Source organism: Mercenaria mercenaria, chromosome 13 (assembly GCF_021730395.1).
Source record: "Mercenaria mercenaria strain notata chromosome 13, MADL_Memer_1, whole genome shotgun sequence".
NCBI lineage: Eukaryota > Metazoa > Mollusca > Bivalvia > Venerida > Veneridae > Mercenaria > Mercenaria mercenaria.
The window spans coordinates 8,447,773-8,469,941 of NC_069373.1; the positions used below are offsets into that span (position 1 = coordinate 8,447,773).

At 34.5% G+C, this 22,169-nt stretch overlaps 1 protein-coding gene across 24 annotated transcripts in view; it reads right to left on the minus strand.

Annotated features, from left to right (window-relative positions):
• The window catches only part of LOC123529947 (ankyrin repeat domain-containing protein 26-like), a 114,071-nt gene that overhangs the window by 84,017 nt on the left and 7,885 nt on the right, over nucleotides 1-22,169 (minus strand). For 22 of the 24 annotated variants that reach the window (XM_053521133.1, XM_053521127.1, XM_053521125.1 and 19 more), the window contains exons 3-9: nucleotides 20,871-21,044; nucleotides 19,260-19,372; nucleotides 16,531-16,625; nucleotides 15,504-15,716; nucleotides 14,198-14,310; nucleotides 6,111-6,231; nucleotides 4,346-4,405 (exon numbers count right to left, since the gene is read on the minus strand). In XM_053521133.1, coding sequence (XP_053377108.1) covers nucleotides 4,346-4,405; nucleotides 6,111-6,231; nucleotides 14,198-14,310; nucleotides 15,504-15,716; nucleotides 16,531-16,625; nucleotides 19,260-19,372; nucleotides 20,871-21,044 — 889 coding nt within the window. Of the gene's footprint in view, nucleotides 1-4,345; nucleotides 4,406-5,535; nucleotides 5,554-6,110; nucleotides 6,232-14,197; nucleotides 14,311-15,503; nucleotides 15,717-16,530; nucleotides 16,626-19,259; nucleotides 19,373-20,870; nucleotides 21,045-22,169 lie in introns of all 24 variants that reach the window. The other 2 variants (XM_053521121.1, XM_053521122.1) reach the window with 2 other exon arrangements.

Sequence of the window (22,169 nt, forward strand, 5' to 3'; positions counted from 1 at the left end):
TAAATGGTAAGCATTACAATGTTCAACTGGTATGTATCTGTGTAGTTATACATGCATTACACTGCATATAAATGTCAGATGAAAATCACTGCTGAATCAAGAGCCTGACACTCACCAATCAATAGTTTGACCTCATCAGTACCGCTGCCATATTTTTCTTTATTTTTACTTATTTCTAACACAAACTAATCCAGTAAATGAACAATGATAGAGCTAGTTCTCTTTTCTTTTTTTTTACTTGAAATCTTGTCACATTTTTCCCAATTTAACATTATTTTAGATAAAGGTGCTTTCAGTATGATTTTGTTTGATAAATTTAATTCCTTTCATTAACTGAGAATGTCATTCATCTATTTTGTACAATGTGTGTTTAATACACCACAAACAAGAGCTGTCCGTAAGATAGCCAAGCTCGACTATTCGAAATATTGTCACAGAAGCAGGAAATTATTACCTAAAACGTTAAATATCAAAAGAGTTCTAAGTTTGAAAGGGGACATAATTTGACCAAAATGCATATCAGAGTTAAGGGACTTGATGCTATCAACTAGTTTTATAACCCCGAAGAAACATGTTAAGTTTCAATTCAATATCTGCATTAGTTTTGGAGATAGTAACTTGCATGTAAACTTTAACCAGAATTTTCTAAGTCCAAAAGGGGGCATAATTTTCTCAAAATACATGTTAAGAGTTATGGAACTTGACCCAGTGAGGTTGGTAATTGACCTAGATAAAGAATAAATAAGTTTCAAAGCTATATGCCTTTTAGTAATAGCTGTATGTACTTGCATGCAAAACTTTAACCAGGATTTTCTAAGTCCAAAAGGGGGCATAATTTGCCCAAAATACATGTCAGAGTTATGGGACTTGATTCTATCAACTAGTTTTATAACCCCGAAGACACATGACATTGTGAAGTTTCAATTTAATATCTGCATTAGTTTTGGAGATAGTAACTTGCATGTAAAACTTTAACCAGGATTTTCTAAGTCCAAAAGCGGGCATAATTTGGCCAAAATACATGTCAGAGTTATGGGACTTGACCCAGTGAAGTAGGTAATTGATCTAGAAAAAGAAAAAATAAGTTTCAAATCTATATGCCTTTTAGTAATAGCTGTATGTACTTGCATGCAAAACTTTAACCAGAATTTTTTAAGTCCAAAAGGGTGCACAATTTGCCCAAAATATATGTCAGAGTTATGGGACTTGATTCTTTCAACTAGTTTTATAACCCCAAAGACACATATGAAGTTTCAATTTAATATCTGCATTAGTTTTGGAGATAGTAACTTGCATGTAAAACTTTAACCAGGATTTTCTAAGTCCAAAAGGGGGCATAATTTGGCCAAAATACATGTCAGAGTTATGGGACTTGACCCAGTGAGGTTGGTAATTGACCTAGAAAAAGAAAAAATAAGTTTCAAATCTATATGCCTTTTAGTAATAGCTGTATGTACTTGCACGCAAAACTTTAACCAGAATTTTCTAAGTCCAAATGGGGGCATAATTTGGCCAAAATGAAGGTCAGAGTTATGGGACTTGGTGCTATCAACTAGTTTTATAACCTCGAAGACACATGTGAAGTTTCAATTCAATATCTGCATTAGTTTTGGAGATAGTGACTTGCATGTAAAACTTTAACCAGAATCTTCTAAGTCCAAAAGGGGGCATAATTTGCTCAAAATACATGTTAGAGTTATGGGACTTGACCCAGAAAGGTAGGTAATTGACCTAGAAAAAGAATAAATAAGTTTCAAAGCTATATGCCTTTAAATGATAGCTGTATGTACTTGCATGCAAAAACTAAACCAAGGTGTGATGCCGACTCCAGGGTGAGTAGAATAGCTAGACTATTCTTCGAATAGTCGAGCTAAAAATGAATGCTGTCAAATTTCAATCTCAGAGGATGATGCCAGGTGCCGTTATAGCTAACCCTGACAAGACAAAATTATTGAGCCACTGCTAATTATGGTTACAGCACTTAAATACTATTTAGCATAAACATATCATTGTCACTTCTGGTTAATAATTATATATTGCTGTTCAATCTGTTTGCATAGCATGCGAAATTTTAATATTTAAATATGAGTACTGTAGATACCTGTGTAAAAAGTGTATAATACGCATCCCCCCACCCCCACCCTCTGATTCTCGCCCACTGTGTGGTGGGAGACATAATTACCTCCGTAGTGGAGAGCAGAATTGGTCTCGCTGTACAATTGATTTTTATTTTCATGAAAATAAAACCAATAAAATATTGTTTTATTTGTTGTTTCTTTTTTAAAATTAAATATTTTTATGAATAAATAGAAAGCAATTTTCAATATCTTGGAATTTTGCATCTTTCAAAATGACATCAACTTCTAAATTCAAACAGATTTTTGTTTGTTTGTTTTGGGTTTAACGCCGTTTTTCAACAGTATTTCAGTCATGTTACGGCGGGCAGTTAACCTAACCAGTGTTCCTGGATTCTGTACCAGTACAAACCTGTTCTCTGCAAGTAACTGTCAACTTCCCACATGAATTATCAGAGGTGGAGGACGAATGATTTCAGACACAATGTCTTTTATCAAATCATCACAGAGAACATATGCCCCGCCCGGGGATCGAACTCGCGACCCTGTGATCTGTAGACCAATGCTCTCCCTACTGAGCTAAGTGGGCAGGCAAATTCAAACAGATAACAAAAGGTGTGATCATCCTTTGTTATGATCTGTTAAATTAAAGATTATAGTCGACCTTTTATTAGTATCATTAAATTTAGGAATTTTCATACTTCTTTCTTCAAAATACTATTAGATTTATATAAAATTAATTTTGTTTAATTATGGAACATAACCGCAATCGTAGTTTTTAGCCATTTCCAGGGTGGGGGTGGTCCTGGGGGTAAAACAAGAGTTGTCACAGGAGACGGCACGCTCGACTATTTCAATGCTGGATAGAGAAACTGGGCACATCTGAGAACTGTCACTGGAGTGTTTAATGACTCCAATGGTGGATGAAGATATTGCACAATAGCTTGAGTCTGTGTCAAAAATATTACGTAGTAAGAGAGATAAAGTGTATCAAAACACTAAATAAGTATAATTCTAAGCAAAAAGGGGGCATAATTCATAAAATATTGGTGCAAGAGTTAAACACTTTGTGTCATATGATGTGGGTGATGATACTGAACAATTATTTTAAGTTTGAATCAAATCCATTCAGTAATAACAGAGATAGAGTGAAAGTGCATCAAAACTTTAACCTGAAATTCTAAGTAAAAAGGGGGAATAATTAACGAAAAATTTGTGCCAGAGTTATGCACCTTGTGTCATGTGATGTAGGTGATAATGTTGAACAATTATTTTAAGCTTGAATCAAATCCATTCAGTAATAACAGAGATAAAGTGAAAGTGCATCAAAACTTTAACCTGAAAATCTAAGTGAAAAGGGGGGAAAAACCATATTGGTGCCAGAGTTATGGCCCTTATGTCAGATGATGTGGGTGATGTTGAGGAATAACTATTTCAAGTTTGAATCAAATCCATCAAGTAATTACAGAGATAAGAAGAAAAAAGAGAAAGTGTAAAAAAACTTTAACCGAGGTGGGGACGCGGAAAGACGCAGACGCCGAGTCGAGTAGGATAGCTCTCCTTATACTTCATATAGTCAAGCTAAAAAAAACACTGTGCATTATACACAAGTATCTACGGTAAGAAGTTAGTACTTAAAATTCAATAAAACTTGAGTCTTCAGTGTCTACTAAAATTTTACTGTCCTGGTAGAAAAACTGTTTTACTTTGATTGATTAAGGACATCTTCTATGATGTTCATTCAGAAAATGCTTTACTTCAGAATGACGTTTTCACTTTTATCATCTTAAAACTTCAAAGAGGCATAATTTATTTACCAACAGGAAATATCACTTTATTCAAAGATTCTAGAATTTTGCAAAGACAAACCACACATATCAAAATTAATACATATTAATTGCTTTAACTATTAAGCCAAGAAAATGACTGAAAACAGACAAAAAGCTGACTGAATACAGCTAGACAGACAATAGAGAAAGCACCTGCTCTGGCATTTAATGATTCTTCGTCTCTAAAAAATACTTCTAAATGATAAATTTTAAAATTTGTTTTCATATTTTCTAACCACAGTAAATAACGGCATGTTTCACATTTAAACTGAAGCAGTTCTGCAAATGAAGTCATCAATTTTTGAAAAATTCAGAAAAATAAAAATCTGCTGACTAAATACATTTTAAAATGCCAGGGCATATAGTAGAACTGAAGACCAGTCTATAAATTGAGAAAGTGTGCACACAGAAAACCAGTCCAACTACAGTTTTGATGGTCACCTGTGCTAACAAGAACTTTTCGGAATTTCACTGGTGAACGTCGATGATTTGGATCTGGGACTAAAATTCAAATCATAACATTTTCTCTAAAAGATTCAAAAGCAGAGCGGATTAGGAAAAAGATGTCTAAATATCAAATATATATGTGCTCAACCATGGCCAATAAATCAACACGATCTAACACCACTATGGACAGAATTGGGCGATATTCATTTTGATGTTACTTAAATACATGAAAATTGTAATCTTAAAACAGTTGTCATTATTAACCAACATATTCTGTGACAATACAATCAGTTGCCATGGTTGTGGGATGTCAATGAAGCTGCAACCAGATTTCAAAATAACAAGAGCTGTTTGTAAAGCACATAATGCCCCCATGATTGCTGGTTGAAGGTAACAAAATGTGCAATTTTCAGTCCCAAGAATCTTGTGACCTGGAATCATCTTCTGTCCATAATCAATCATGCTATGAACTATAATGGCTATAAACCTAAGAATTCTCCAGTTAAATATGATAAACCATTTCTTGTCAAGGCCACTCTGACCCTGACCTTTAACAATTGCATTATGGGTCATCTACTGACCACAGGCAATGGTCAAATGAAGCTTGATTACTGAAGGACCAAGTCTTCTCCCATTACTCCCATTATTGACTGGAAACCACTTTCAGTTTCATGGTCACTGTGACTTTAACCTTTGATCTACTAGCATACAATATCACAAGGCGTCATCTAATCTTTCAACAAAGTTTGACAACTATATGTCAAAGCATTTTCTAGTTACTGACAGTAACCAAATAACAGACAAACTGACAGACTGACTGACATAAGCAATACGATATACGCCCTCTTCATGGAAGGAGCATAAAAATAAAATTGAAAAAAAAAAAAAAGCAACCTCCAATCTACAGCAACTAAATGTATTTAGGACTTTCTTTCCAAATATTAACTGCAGTTCTATTTTTTTACTATAATACTTTGTCTGTATGGCAAACCAACAAGAAATAATGTCTGAAGCTGACTTGAACAAACATAGAAATATTAAAGACTTCCTTTTCACACATAGCCATAGTTAGATATATGATATTAGCAGTGTCTACATGTATAGCACAGAGCTTATTATTGCTAAAGCAACATGATTTTATACACATGATTTTTATGATCTTTTCTTATCAAAACTATTCATACCCTTTGCTTTGAGAATTCCTGTCATAAGAAAATATAGAACAAAACAGTCTTTTTTAACTGTGTCAGCAGCCTTCACTACATACAGAGGGCTATAAGATGGTCAACCATTTCAACTGGGATACTGTAAAACTATTGAATTTTTTCATTGGCACAAAACTATGTGGTTTTGGTCAAAACTGCTATTTCGTTGGGGGAGGGTCAAAATCTGTGGATGTCAAACTTAAAAAGATAAAATATGAGAAATTTCTGGGGTTATTAGGATTTAATTTCACGATCTGGCAAAACCACGAAAATCAGTCCCCACGAAAATGAATGATTTTGCAATATTTCATCAATGAAATTTTTCACCCCATATAAAGGGGCACTAAAGACCCAACAGATATTAGAATCTGAGTTGAATTAATTAAGAAATAATTTACAACTATATTGAAGTCTGAATACACAGCAAAGGATACAAAAATACAGGTTTTAAATTTTTCACTATATATTGAATAAAATATTAAGCGTAATATAGTATTTATATGTGCCATCTACTTAGTCAGCAGTAACATGCAAATTATCAGTGCCCCTCCTACCTGGTTTCCCATTGGTTGCTTGAACATTAGTCCCACCCCCTTTATCTTCAGCAGCGCCTTCCTCCTCTTCATCACTGTCTATTTTTAGATGTTTGGTCAGGCTTGTCTTTACAGCTCCAGCCTGAAAAAGGAACACATTTCATCTCCATTTGAAATTGTGTCTTTTGGCACTATTTTTGATGGTGAACATGAAGGTTGTTCTTGTGTAACTATAATGTATATGCATTTAAATAAAGTAGTAGATAAAATAGTGTCATCATGAACACTCATATTTTTGACATGTTATCACATATGACTAGTAGTCAAATAAATTTAATAATTTCACATGATATGTTTACCAAAGCCAAAAGAAAAAGAAAAAACCAGCCATAAATGATTATTATTTTGTATTTTCTAAATGGCCATATTTTATCAAATCTTACCTTTTTTACTTTTGACTTTGCACCAAAATTGAATCTTGGAATCATAGACTTTTTAACATTTTTAATAATCCTTTTTTTAATTTGCAGTCAACAACAGTATTTTTTCATTTCAAATGCAAGACTTGACTATCAGAATTCTGATCACTGCAGGCATACCATTATATCTTTAGATTTTGCTACAATTTTCACTTTCTGACACTTTCACTAACTACATTATAAAATATCAAAGTCAGTCTTGTATCTATATTATGTCCTACCATAAATACTTAAACCAAGGTAGTATTTGATGCCATTCTATAATATTTATCACCTTCATGTATAATACAATGGCTAATCTTGCATGCTCAATGAAATCTAAGCCTATATACAACAACACTTTCCAACAGACTTAATCAGGTCAATTATGCAAAATAATTAGACCAAATATGTATTCTGATATCTGCCAGAATAGGTACTTATTTCACATAATATTCTTGCACTGTCTTGTATTGTAAACTGAAGCTATTTCAACATATCTTAAAAATTAAAAAAAAAATGATTTAAGACATGAAATAGATCTATTTTCTTCCATATTTAATCTGTATTTTCTAAAATAGTAAAGTCCCTTGTACTTTCATCTTGCACACTTAATCTTCACAAGTTAAATTCAATTTCCTCTCTAATATTATTCAAATGAAATAAGTAATCTGATTTAGCAAGTAAGCACTTGACCTGCGGTGTACCCAATATGCAAATTTTCAATTATTTTATCTATTCCCAGGATTGCAATGAAGAATTGCATTTGATATAAAAACAACAGTTTTTTAATGGAACAACCTTTCACTGTTTACAGTAAAATAACTATTTTGGTTATAATAATAATCTCAATCAGAATCAAGTAGACTATCCTATTTGTACATCAAGTTATATTTTAGCACAATTAACTCTTCTGACAAGACATTCTACAGACTACTATAGCTATAAAGTATACAACATGTATTCAAGAGAAAAAGTTTTCTTTACCTTGATTTATGAAGTGTTATAAGCAAATATTTATCAAATGTGGACTTATTTGATCAGACCTATTATCGAATGTTTTTCAAGCCAGAATACACATCTTTAGCATCTATTGTAGGTGGACCATTTTACATTTTTCCTTTACAATCAACTGAGCATTTGTGAATAATTTAGAATAAAGTCACTGTGAACTAAAACACATTTTGTAGTCATTTTGCTACTAATAATATTCTAAAAATTATATTTAAAACATATCTAACATAATAAAACATGTTTCTACTTGTAAAAATAAAGAAGTAAACATAAAAAAACAAAAAATCAAACAATTTGGGATATAGGTTAAAACATTAAAAATATTCATGCTATGAAAAAAATAAATATTTTGCTTGGAATAAATTAAGCAGAAGATAGTGAAATATATAATTATATACAACAAGAGCACGCTTCGGGTGCTGACCCATCTGATTTTTTTTGTATAATAGAATATTGTCTACCATGATTTCTAGTCTAAAAGGGCCATCATTCTTGCAAAAAGCAGGATAGAGTTATGATCCCTTGATGTACAGTGTCCACTTATGATTGTGAAAAACTGTTGCAAGTTTTAAAGCAATAGCTTTGATAGTTTATGAGAAAAGTATATATTATACTCACAAGAAATGATTTTCTAAGTCCAAAAGGGGCAATAATTATTGCAAAAAGCAGATGGAGTTATATGCTTGCTGTACGGGTCAGCTTATGATGGTGACAGTGTTGCAGTTTCAAAGCAATAGCTTTGATGTTTAAGAGAAAAAGTTGACCTAAACATAAAACTTAACAAGACATCTGATATTTCTAAGTCCAAAGGCCATAAATTTGCAAAAGCATGATGGAGTTTGTTTCTGGCTGTACAGGTCAGCTTATGATGGTGAACAAGTGTTGCAGTTTTAAGGAATGCTTTGATAGTTTAGGATAAAGCTGACTAAACATAAAACTTAACCAATAAAACTGATTTTCTAATCCAAAAGGGGCAATAATTCTTGCAAAAGCAAGATGAGTTATGTTTCTTGATGTACAGGTCTGCTTATGATGGTAAACAAGTATTCCAAGTTTCAAAGCAATAGCTTGATAGTTTAGGAAAAAGTTGACCTAAACATAAAACTTACCAAGAAATCTGATATTTCTTAGTACAAAAGGGGCCATAATCTGCAAAAAGCAGATGGAGTATGTTTCTTGCTATACAGGGTCAGCTTATGATTGTAAATAAGTATTCCAAGTTTCAAAGCAATAGCTTTGATAGTTTAGGAGAAAAGCTGACCTAAACATAAAACTTAACCAGGCAACGCCGACGCAGACGCCGACGCCGACGCCGACAACCGCTCAAGTGATGACAATAACTCATCATTTTTTTTCAAAAAATCAGATGAGCTAAAAATAACAGCACTGCAATGCAGAGCAATATATGCCCAAAGGTATGACCTCTGACCCCTAAGTGTGACCTTGACCCTGTAGTTAGCCATCCAGAACATGCACTCTGCACATCATCTTGATGTGGTGAACATTTGTGTCAAGTTTCTTCGAATTCCTTCAAGGGGTTCAAGAGTTACAGAGCGGACATGAAACACACTCATATGACCTTTGACCCCTAAGTGTGACCTTGATAATGTAGTAAGACATCTAGAACACGGCTCTGCAGGTCGACCCGATGTGGTGAACATTGGTGTCAAGCTTCTTTGAAATCCTTCATGGGGTTCAAGAGTTACAGAGCTGACACGAAATTGCGAACGGACGGACAGACAGACGGACACCGGTGGTATAACATAATACGTCCCTTCAGGCGTATAATAAAAATAAAGAAAATTAAATAAACAAATGATTGTTTACATAATAATATGCAATAATACTATGCAAACTTTATGACAATGTTAGAACATTTAATTTTTAAAAAAGTCCTGATTATTTTCAAACACTTGCAACAAAAAAGGTAAATTCAGAAAATATTTCACATGTGCTGGTTAACTTGTAGAACAGTGTAGGAGCTAAAACAAAATAATATTATGTGTTTCTTGGATGCTTTAAGCACAAACAAGGAGAGGGCTATGATGGCCCTATATCGCTCACCTGAATTTCATCGCTTGAAAAATTTTGGTAGAAGGTGAACTTTTGTGTTACTTCAAAATCCAGCTAGTGGATTTAGACGATTTTAAAAGTTTTCTATATAGCCATACAGAGAAAACTAGCCCCTCCCCCTGGTGGCCATGATTATTAACAAATCAACATGGCTTAAGAAAAGTTGGTACAGGGTCATTCAATGAACATTTATGAGAATTTGTTTTGAAATCAGGCCTGCAGTTTATGAGATAATTTAAGCTGTTCCTTTTGATTGCCATGGCAACACAAATTTTATATGGATAACCTTTTTTTGGACGAATTTGAAAGATGCCCACTCAAGCAACATTCTGGTGAAGTTTGGTTGAAACTGGCTGCAAGGTTTATATGTTCTTGTAAGAAATTGTGGAAAATCCACGGACAGACGGATGGATGACTGTTAAAAGAATTTCAATAATCTTAAAACTTCATCATTAACACTTCCAACTCTGGTCAGCTAAAAATGCACAGTACTAAGAGTAAACAAGAGACCAAAATGAGCCTAAGTACCACATTTTAGGAGGACTTGAACTTTAAACATTGTTTCTAACCAAGTTTGGTGAACATCCAGAGGAAGTTGTTTAAAGGATTTTCTTTTTTCAGCTATGGCCATCCCTAAAAGAAAAGCAAAAACATTTAGTAAACTTGAGAAGGGTCCACACAAGAATACTACACAATAAGTTTGGAGAAGATCCATCACCAGAAGAAGTAGTTTAGATGTGTTCGTTTTCAAGTTTTAACTCTGGGGGCGTCCTAACAGGAGTCAAGCCAAACCATCTGAACAAGTTTTAGAGGTCCACAAAAGGATGCTACAGAGCAAGTTTGGCAAGATCCATCAACTGGTTCATGAGAAGAAGTCATTTAAAGATTATCTATTTTCAAGTGTACCAAGTAGGTACCAAGTGCGGAACCACTTGAGCTAAGTTGAGAGATGCCAATACAAGTAAACTACAGACCAAGTTTGGTGAAGATCAATCAAGTGGTCCATGAAAAGAAGCTGCTTGAATGTTTTACTATTTTTAGCTTTGATGGCACTTGAAAGGTGCAGAACCATTCGAACAAACAAGGTCCGATGCTAAGAAGTAGTTGAGTATTAATGGTATGCTTATTCAGGGCATTCAAAAGAGATCAATGTTAGACAGTTGTGAGTCCATCAAGTGGTTTATGAGAAGTTGTTTAAAAGGTTTTTTGTTGTAGCTGGGGCAAAGTGGGATCATTTAAATACTCATTTCAAAGAAGATGTTTAAGTAAAAGTGTTTACACTGGACGATGTGCACAGGACAAAGGACACCGCACCATTCACCTATACTAATTGTTCATCCGTAGCAGTTCAGGTAATCTATCAAAAGTGAGGAAAAAAACATAAATTCATACATTTTGTGAACGAAGTAATCATGACAGATAAATTTTGTATCTGTATTCTTTATTGTTTTTTTTTGCATTTTGTTTTGCATCTTGTCTTCTGAAAATTCATCTGCTGTTGTTTATTTAAAAATGACAAAGCTAAAAGTAATCCTAACATCATTAAGATGTCCAGATTTTTCCTTTAAAATCTAGTGTTATTATATTACATTCAAACACACACACAAAGAGAGGAGGATAATGGAGATGTGTTGAATTACATAATGAGAGGAAGAGCTAACAAACCTGAACTATGTCAATATCTTCTTCTAAGTCGGAGTCATCTCCCTTGACACACAAATGGTAAAATTTTAGAAGTCTTACAGTTAAGTAAGAGTGGTTAACAAAGGACATTGAGTTACAAAGGTTAGGACCAGGTAAAATATCAAATGTATATAATCTTTTGTACTGTTATTACAGATGGGTTTATAGACACACTAGAAATATCTTTTCTCTACAGTTATTATAAACTTGCAAAAATGTTAAACACTGTAAGGTCAAAATCTTATCTTACATGCAAAGTATAATGCAAGTATTTCACTTGAAATAAATATACATTTTTAAATGCAGATAAACCAAGATTTTAATTGTATTGAAAGTACTGATGATAAAATCATGAAAATATTTTGACAAAAACTCGTAACTTCTTTGGCAAGTAAAGATTTTTTTCACGAAAATTCTGAATTCAACCAATTAGTACATTTCATGTAAGACATATCAAATGAAACATCACGAGTAATGAAACTGTACACGTTGTAAGTTCTACCTATAACTAACAAGGAAAAAGAGCAATGTGATTTTCTTTATTTTACTATTTTAGACTAACAACGTAGGCAATAATGATCATCTCACTTTTCAAATGTTTTATTGGGTTAAATTTTACACAAGATTTTCTAGGTCTTACACAAGTTAGACTGAGTACAAGTTTTACTGTTAAGGGACATAACTCTGTCAAAACTTACAACTACAGCTGGCTGAAAGTAAAACAGGTCAACTTGTAACTTAGTAAGTAATCATAATACTGATCAACACACATAATATGAAATCAAAAATATACAATCAATGGTCCCTTTTGTCATAGACAGGCTTCAAACAACAAGGATCTAAGTTAGTATCACATCTCATAATAAAGTCATGGAAATTCAAAAACATAGGTTTCACATGCATCAAGTCTTGACTATTTGTCTACTTCTATTTTTAGTCAAACATGGGCCACAGGTTCGAATGACATTATTTCACAACAATTTATCACAAATAATCAGAATTTTATTATAGCAATGATAACAATTTATATTTGCAAAATTTCAACCAATCTTTTAAGTCCAATAAGGGCTGTAATTTGAATAAAGCTGCTTATGTAAGTACTGTTGGTGAAAAGATGTCTTGTGTGAAGTTTTTATTCAATATATGTAGTTTTTACTGAAATATGTATCAGCCTGATTGTTAGTTGCACACAGATTAACAGACTTTTCAAGTCACAGAACAAACTTTCCAAAGTCAAACATGGAACAAAATTTACACTAAATGCAACAAAAGTTATCTAACTTTTTCATTTCAATAGGTTTGATGACTGAAAAACAAAAAGTAAAATTTCAATCCAATACATACAGTTGTTACTGAGATACAGCTTGTCAGTTTAGTTATCTTTAACCAAATTTTCGAAGTGGGAAAAGGGTCATAAATTGTATCAAATTCAACCAATAGTGATATACCTTGGTTATTTCAGCAGGTATATTGAATGGGAAGCATTGTGTGAAGTTTCAATCCAACACTCATAGTTGTTATTGAGATACAGCTTCACACAAAATTTTAACAAAATTTTCAAAGTAAAAAGGGCCACAATTTGTAATAAATTCAACAAAGAGTTACCTAACTTGATTATTTCAGTACATTTGATAACTAGGGAAAAACCTTGTGTGACATTTAAATCTAAAGCATAGAGTTGTTTTTGCGATATAACCTTGCATGCAAATCTTTAACGAAGGTGTGATGGTTGCTGAGATACCAATGTTAAAATAAGCATTAACTCTCACCATTCCATGAATTGTCAAGTAAATACTAGGAGAAAGAAAATTGTCCACAAAAATAAATTCCAGACACTGATGTAAATATGAACATGTAAATATCTACAATTTCAGGCAAAATGTATAAGGGATATAACAGGAGTGTCTTTTCATACGAGTTGAATAAAATAATAAAATGCGAGGCTCTGACAAGCATTCAACGAGTTGAATAAATTTTAATGTGGAAAGACACAAATGTAATAATTCTTTTTTTTCTGCTGAAAAATCAAAATTTCTTCTTTTTTTACTTATTATAGACCAAGTAAATTTGACCAACGTCTCCTATAATTAAAACGACGTGAACATCAAAGTTTTTTTACACTAGTGTATTATCAAATTTATGTAATGGCTTTATTTCATTTCCACGATGTCAAACATGTGATAAACAACTTTATAAAGAAGACACTGGCCTCTGCATTGAACCAATGTGGGTGCCAATGAAGAGCTCTTTCCCTCTATGGAGAGAATTGAGACAAATCTGAGTGTGTTTTTCCCCCCCAAAAATATACAGATTATCACAAAAGCTTAACAAGCTATAACACAACTTTAAAAAACTGTGAGTACAGCTTTACATAAATATTCTAAAGTGAACATGCAAAGCACTGCAAATATCTCCTGTAAAAAAAAATAATACCACAGGGCACAATATCGCATAACTTTACCATTTCTTTTTTCATCAATGAAAATTTCTAAAAAAATATTCAAACATTTTTATACAAGATTCTATGTTTAGCACATGATTACACCGTATTCTGTGAAACTGTTGCCAACTGAAAAAGCTTACTAAAGCGTAACATGTCTTGACAAGACCATGTTTTTTTTTTTTAGTTTACGTAATTGCTGTTATAACTCTTAAAAAGTGTGTTTTTTTCTGACTCATGTTACAGCATACTTGAAACAAGTTCATTCCTATTTTAAACATGTGGCAGAATCAGACGCATAAGACTCCCAATCACCTAACATGAAAAACCCAACATTTAAACTCATACATTGTTTCTGATGTTAGTATCATTTGAACCATCCACCATGTGTAGTATATTTACAAAAGAAAGAAAGAATCACTTATAACTGAATATGTTACCTTGAGTTTATGATCATCAGCAGCTGAACTGATATCAGTGTCATCTGCCCAGGAATCTTGCCTGTTGTCATGGAGGGAATGTTTACTCACTGTCTGATCATCAGAGTCATCCGCTACAATAATATATTACCATTAATCATTATCAGACTTAAAGAAATTCTAACGATACTAAATCATCATATCAAACCTTAAATTGTGTAGCAATGACAATTAATCATCATATCCACAAATAACCATTATGTCAAACCTTTTAAGTGTTTCGCAAAGGCAGTTTACCATCATATCAAACCTTAAAAGTGTTCTACAAAGACAATTTACCATCATATCAAACTTTAAAAGTATTCTGCAAAGACAAATAACCATCATATCAAACACTGACGTGTGTTGCAATGTCATTAACTAATTCCAGCAATTTTAACATGAGCTGTCATTATTAGTGACAAATGCCTAAGAAGCATGCCCAAGTATGCTAAAGTTGTCTCCACATGATCAATCAAATCATATTTGGGAACATTTGTGCCAAGTAATTTTAAAATCCCTTGATAAATGGCAGAGTTATGCACGAGAAAAGAAACAGATCATATTACTTTGACTGCTGTGACCTTGAACTTGGAGCTAGGGGTCTGGGTCTTGCGCATGACACCTTATCTCATTATAGGGAACATTTATGCCAAGAAATTTCAAAATCCCTTGATGAATGGCAGAGTTACGGACCATGTTAACCGTTAACCTCTAAGTGTGACCTTGACCTTGGAGCTAGGGGTTGCTAGGGGTATGGGTCTTGTGCATGACACATCGCCTCATAATGGGGAACATTTATGTCAAGTTATTTCAAGATCCTTTCATGGAGTTACTGCCGGACAAGAATTTACATGGACGCACACATAGACGGTGCGATTTTAATATGCCAACCTTCGGCAGGCATAAAAAGTTGCCTGCCATGACACTTAATCATCACTGTAAATGTTACAAGAGACCTCCAAGACAATTTCAGGTCAATCATCAAAGAAAATATTCGCGTGTGCTACAACGACACTTTAAAACTTAGAAGTAAAATTCAAAATAACAGAGCTTTATGCTGGACATGATTTATTCTGCCTTTGCAACCAGTGTAGATCATGATCAGCCTGCACATCCATGCAGTCTGATCATGATCTGCACTGTTTGCCATTCAGTCAGTGTCTTTTTGGTAAGCACCCCTTTTATCAATTAATGGTACTGTCCAAACTGAAAGATGGACAAGTTCATTATAGAAATTTAGCAGGGTAAGGATAAATATATATAATGTTGAACAGAATATGTTTACCATCCTCTTGAGGCATCTGTGGCATTCCGAAATCTGAGGCTGAAGAATGATCTCTGGGTGTGGTATGTCTGCTTACGGTAGCCGAATCTGGGTTACGTGGTGTGGACGGGACGCTGCCCGTCAATAATCTGCGCTGCTTGAGGTTGTGATCAAACACAACCTGGGAACACGCATGATGTGCCTTCATCATGGCACAGTCTTCAGCTGTCCAACCTAGATAAAGAAAACAAGACCACTGCAGAAATTCTACTCACTGCGTAATTCAAGAACAGTAACATTAAATTTATTAAATGTTATCAAAATAAAAATACAATTCATCATAGTAATATTTGAAAGTTTTTTTACACCCATTTCATTCTTTGTAATTTTGATGAATTCTGGATTTCGTAAGTTGTTTGTGTAGTACATAATCCAATAAATGCCTGAAACATATATGAAGTTAACTTTAAAACCTGATCTGTCAGAAGGACAAGCCTTTCATCTAAAATGTTTTCGATCTGAGAAGTGAAAATGACAGATAACATGCAATAGAAAACTGTACAATTTTTTACCTGTGTATGTATGTGTGTGGTGTGTGTGTGGTGTGGCATGTGTGTGGTGTGTGTGTGTGGCATGTGTGTGTGTGGTGTGTGTGTGTGTGTGTGTGTGTGTGGCATGTGTGTGGTGTGTGTGTGTGGTGTGGTGTGTGTGTGTGTGGTGTGTGTGTGTGGTGTGTGTGTGGTGTGTGTGTGGTGTGTGTGTGGCATCTGTGTGTGTGGTGTGTGTGTGGTGTGTGGTGTGTGGCGTGTGTGTGGTGTGTGTGTGGTGGGGGTAGAGTTTGTGCTACTGACCTTTCTATATGGACTAAAGTCAAAAAGTTAGCAGAAGAAACCTTGAAATTCATTTCTAATGTCATGTAAATCAATGTTATAGAAACAATATTCCTTCTAAATGATAAAAAGATCACACATAAACAAAACTCAACCGTTCTAAGTCAGTTGTACCAGACATTAACCTTAGAAAGTTCACATATTAAAAGCGAATTTACCTTTGACATCTTTGAGAGCAGTGCTGGCATTGTGTTGTAACAACAATCTGACGTGGTTGATACCATCTTCTATACAGGCATGGTGCAGGGCAGATCTATACGTAAACAGGAAAACAATATTAATCTTTAGGCCTCTTAAGTTTCTAAAATGGACTGGTCCATCATTCAATTTGGGCAGCATTATTCTAAGGAGTTTTCACTGAAAATTTTCTAACTGAATAGCTAACAGAGCAGAGCAAGATCTTGGTCTGCACTGGCTGCAAACACAGAATCTCTTGCTGCCAGCTGGCTAAAGGCAAAGGATACTCTAAACATCGCCAAGAAACACAAGATAAAAGATAAAAGAAACTAAAAGAACTAGAGCTATCACTAAAGGTGATGAATGTACCCCCCGCATGCACTGACACAGTACATTGCAATTTGACGCACACAAGACTGCATAATTATGTGGACTGTATGTATATAGACTGTATGTATACAGTATAGTAACAAAAAACAAAGTCCCATAACTATGCAGAATATTTATCTAAAAGAATGTAACATGCCCCATGCACAACTAGGGTTGGTACTGATCACTTGTGTGAAGTTTCATTAAATTGTGTGCAAGGGTTTGGTAGATTAGGCACGCACAAGATTGCATATGAAGACTGTATGTACATAGTATGTTAACAAGAAACAAAGTCCCATAACTCTGCAATTTTTGTCGCTGAAAGAACCTAACATGCCCCATGCACAACTACTGTTGTTACTGATCAGTTGTGTGAAGTTTCATTAAATTGTGTCAAGGGGATGAGGAGAGATGGTGCGCACAAGATTGTGTCTATGTCTATAGTATAGTAACAAAAAAACAAAGTCCCATAACTCTGCAAAATTTTTTTTCTGAAAGAACCTAACATGCCCCATGCACAACTACTGTTGTTACTGATCACTTGTGTGAAGTTTCATTAAATTGTGTCAAGGGGATGAGGAGAGATGGTGCGCACAAGATTGTGTCTATGTATATATTATAGTAACAAAATACAAAGTCCCATAACTCTGCAAATTTTTTTTCTAAAAGAACCTAACATGCCCCATGCACAACTACTGTTGGTACTGATCACTTGTGTGAAGTTTCATTAAATTGTGTCCAGGGAATGAGGAGAGATGGTGCGCACAAGATTGTGTCTATGTATATAGTATAGTAACAAAAAAACAAAGTCCCATAACTCTGCAAATTTTTTTTCTAAAAGAACCTAAAATGCCCCATGCACAACTACTGTTGGTACTGATCACTTGTGTGAAGTTTCATTAAATTCTGTCAAGGGGATAAGGAGAGATGGTGCGCACAAGATTGCGTCTAGGGACAGACGACCAGACGGACAGACAGACAGACAGACAACCTGAAACCAGTATACCCCCCCTTACAACTTTGTTGTCGGGGGGTACAATAAAATCAAGAGCTGTCTGTTAGACAGCCAATGCTAAAGTATTAGAATTGTCACAGAAGCAGGAATGTTACCTTAAATGTTGAAATATATATAGAGTTCCAATCCAGTATCAAGATAGTAACTTGGATGCAAAGCTTTAACCAGAAGTTTTAAAGTTCAAAAGGGGACATAATTTTGCAAATACATGTCAGAGTTATAAGACTTGATGCTAGGACCTAGTTTCATAAACCCAAAGAAACATATGAAGTTTCAATTAAATATTATTTGCAGTAGTTTTTGAGATAGAAACTAAGTCCAAAAAGGGGCATAATTTAGCCAAAATAAACGTCAGTGTTATGAGACTTACTGCTATCACCTAGTTTTATAACCCCGAAGACAAATGTGAAGTTTCACATCAATATCTGCATTAGTTTTGAAGAACTTTGCCAAAACATGCATGCAAAACTTTAACCAGGTCTTTCTAAGTGCAAAAGGGGGCATAATTAGGCCAAAATAAATGTCAAGAGTTATGGGACTTGATGCTATCACCTAGTTTTATAACTCCTAAGACACATGTGAAGTTTCAAATATCTGCATTAGTTTTGGAGATAGTAACTTGCATGCAAAACTTTAACCAGGATTTTCCAAGTCCAAAAGAGGGCATAATTTGGCCAAAATACATGCCAGAGTTATGGGACTAGACCCAGTAAGGTTGGTAATTGACCAAGAAAAAGAAAAAAATTAGTTTCAAAGCTATATGCCTTTAAATGATAGTTATATGTACTTGCATCCAAAACTTTAACCAAAGTGTGACACCAACACCGATGCCAGGGTGATTAGAATAGCTCAGACTATACTTCAAATTATAGTCAAGTTAAAAACGCCCTGCTGAGTCAACTCCCAAACAAAACCTTCAAAGTGGGTAACTTCACAGGATGAATAACACTCCTTTAATGTTGATGACTCTTCATCAAATACTTTTTGAGATATGCACAACAAAGATCCATCAGCTACTTGCATAACTTACTATATAATCCTTGGGTCCTGTCTTAGCAGTCACAAGAATTAAGCAACCACTTGTCTTAAACAGCCAGTCAGCTAACTTCTAACATAGGCTTTTAGTCCTAACTTCAACAAGCCTTTAACAGCCACATGCCTTTAGTAGTCTGACTGTCCTTCCCTATGCTGGCTGCTAAAAGCAGGTACGAGTGTACACTGGAGAGGTCAAAATCATTTAAATTTCATTATACTTCATTAGAAGCCTACTGTACAACATACTGAAAAGTCAGTAAAAGCTCCATACTAAAACAAGTAACTGTATACCTTTGATCTTTATCTACTGCATTAGGATCTGCATTATTTTCTAACAGTATCCTGGTATGGTCATCCCGCTTGGTTGGGTCCTGAACCGATAAAATTAACGGAGTCTGCCCATCCTATAATAATACAGAATGGTAACTTAATAATAAATATCAAAAATTCTAAAACAAAACTGCTTAACTGTTCTGGAATGATTAAAAACCTTTCTATCAATTATAAAAATTGCAGCAAAATGGAAAGATCATTTCATCTTCAACCAAATGTGCTGAATGGACCTTCACAAAATGTTTTCTATTTATTGTTCTATAGTGTCTATTATGTACAGCAAAACAAAACAGAGGCAAGACTCGGGGCACAACATAACATTGCACAACAGATAGGATGGATCAAAGAGGCAATCTGGTATCAAGGTGAAATAGGGGTTCTACAGAACAAATTTGGTATGTGAAAGTCCATAAGGTGGTTCAAGAAAATGTGCCATTTCAAGCCAAGGAGACAGCATCAAAGCTGTTTTTTGCAGGAAAATGGCCTGTAATTATATACAGTTGAAACTTGGTATCTTGAACTCGCTTATCTCTAAATTCCAGCTATCTTGAAGACATTTTCAAGTCCCATCCCGAAAACAGGTGCACAAACTACCATTTTAAGTCGAATTTCAGTTATCACAAAGTAAAACGCTTGATCCTTGGACTTCGAGATACCAAGTTTCAACTGTGTATATAACTAGATGCCCACGGGCAACATGTCGAGCTTGCTGTCAAAAGAACTGGGAGTTGCAGGCGACACTCTCATTGAGTTAAACATTCGTGCCAAATATATACAAGATTCCACAATGCATGTCAAAGTTATGGACCGGACAGATCTGACCTTGACCTTTGAGATAGGAACCTGGGATTTGCGCATGACACTTGGTCTCACTCAGGTTAACATTCATGCCAAATATAAACAAGATTGCTCCATGCATATCTAAGTTATGGTCCGGACAAACAAATCCAGACGGACGCACGCATGGACGCACAACACACGCACATACACCAAACAGCCATTTGGACAACTATGTCTTTGCTTCCGCAAGCGGACTCAACAACAAGAGCTGTCAGTGGGCAGTGCGCTCGACAATTCTCAGTGCTTGATAGTATGATATAAGCAATGAGTAAAACTTTAACATTACAAACAAGTCGAAAAGGGGCCATAATTCAGTCAAAATGCTTGACAGAGTTGCCTCCTCCTTTCTACAGACTGGGGTCATGATGGTAAACAAGTATGCAAAATATGAAAGCAATATCTCAATTGACTTTGAAAATATTTGGGGTGGTACACAAACTTTAACATTTGTGTGACGCTCACGCTCACACACACGCTCATCCTAACGCCGACGCCGGGGCGAGTAGGATAGCTCCCCTATTCTTCAAATAGTCAAGCTAAAAATTATGATACGTAAAATACACGTTTTCTCCAGCCCTTGTGGTCTGAAGCAGCATGACTGTAAGTTCTGGTCAGAAAGCCTCACCTGAACATTGATAAAATGATGTATAGTTAAAGAAAAAACTTGTTACTAAAGGAAATGAATAACACGATAAATGGCAACATTTAAAGAAAATCTGCCTGTGTTACCTTGTTTTTGACATTGACATTAGCTCCACTACTGACGAGCATTGCAACCATGCCAGTATTCCCCTCCTTGACGGCTAGATGCAGAGCTGTATTCTTGTCCCGGTCTGACTGATTAACTTCAACTTTATGGCTCAGTAATAGTCTCACACATTCTTCCATACCACATTCTATGGCCTGAAATCGACAGCAGATTCTCAATAACTTACCAACCAAAACTGTTTAAATTTCATTATTTTGTAAAATGAATCTGAACTAGTGAAATGACATCAGTATGTAGATGTGGTATTACCTTTAACATTAACAGTACTGGACTTTAATCTCTCTCATTAGAAATGGTGACAGTAAACTGGGGCAAAAAATGTCCTTTTCCATTGCCAAATGGAAGCAGATGTAAAGTATGTCCAACAATAAAAAGACAGACGATGACTGATAAAGGTATGGTGTGGGTTTCTATTAATTGGCCTAAATAAAAGTTGCCTCCATATATATCATACTGGCAATGTTTACTTTACTAGTCTACTGAAGGTTTTAAAATGTCTAGTAGAATAATTTTGAAATCTGGCAGCAAATTCATTGGTTTACCCATGGTCAGATTAATATGTCTCCAGGGCAATAGGAACATCTTTGCTAAGCCAAAATGATAGAATATAAAAGAGACTAAAATGGATTAAAACATGAACTGGCAATACCCAGTTTCTCTACATGGAATAAATGAAAATAATGAAGGGAGATACAAAACCATGTGAATTTAGTAAACTGTCAGAAAGTTTTAAAAGTAAATATTTGTAAGTTGAGGAAATTTTTATTGACCCCCTCCCAAACCCAACCCCACATACTTACAGCTAAGCTGAACTTTTGTCAATAGGCAAAATATATACATCATTTCTTAAACTGAACTGTCGTATTAAAGTAAGCCAATTAATGTTTTGAAAATTCCTCTACGTCATGATATGCCAAATTAAGTCTAAGCTATATTGACCTTATTATCAACCGTAAAATCAGTGTTCTGCGTCGATCAGATTTTATAATTCTTTCAATCGATAAAATATTTCCTATTCAACACTTTAGCATTCTTGTATGACTTTACTATATTACATGTGAAACAATAGGACTGACCGACTTAGTAAACTGCCGAAGATTATATTTACAAATAAGGTGCAATATCACATAAACTTCTAGCATTTAATATCAACATAGTTTTATTACAATTGGGATTATTTTCTGACAGGACCTTTATTTTTCTGTGTAGCAGATTACAGAACAGTATTTTATTCTAACACTGAAGCACCAAAAACTCAT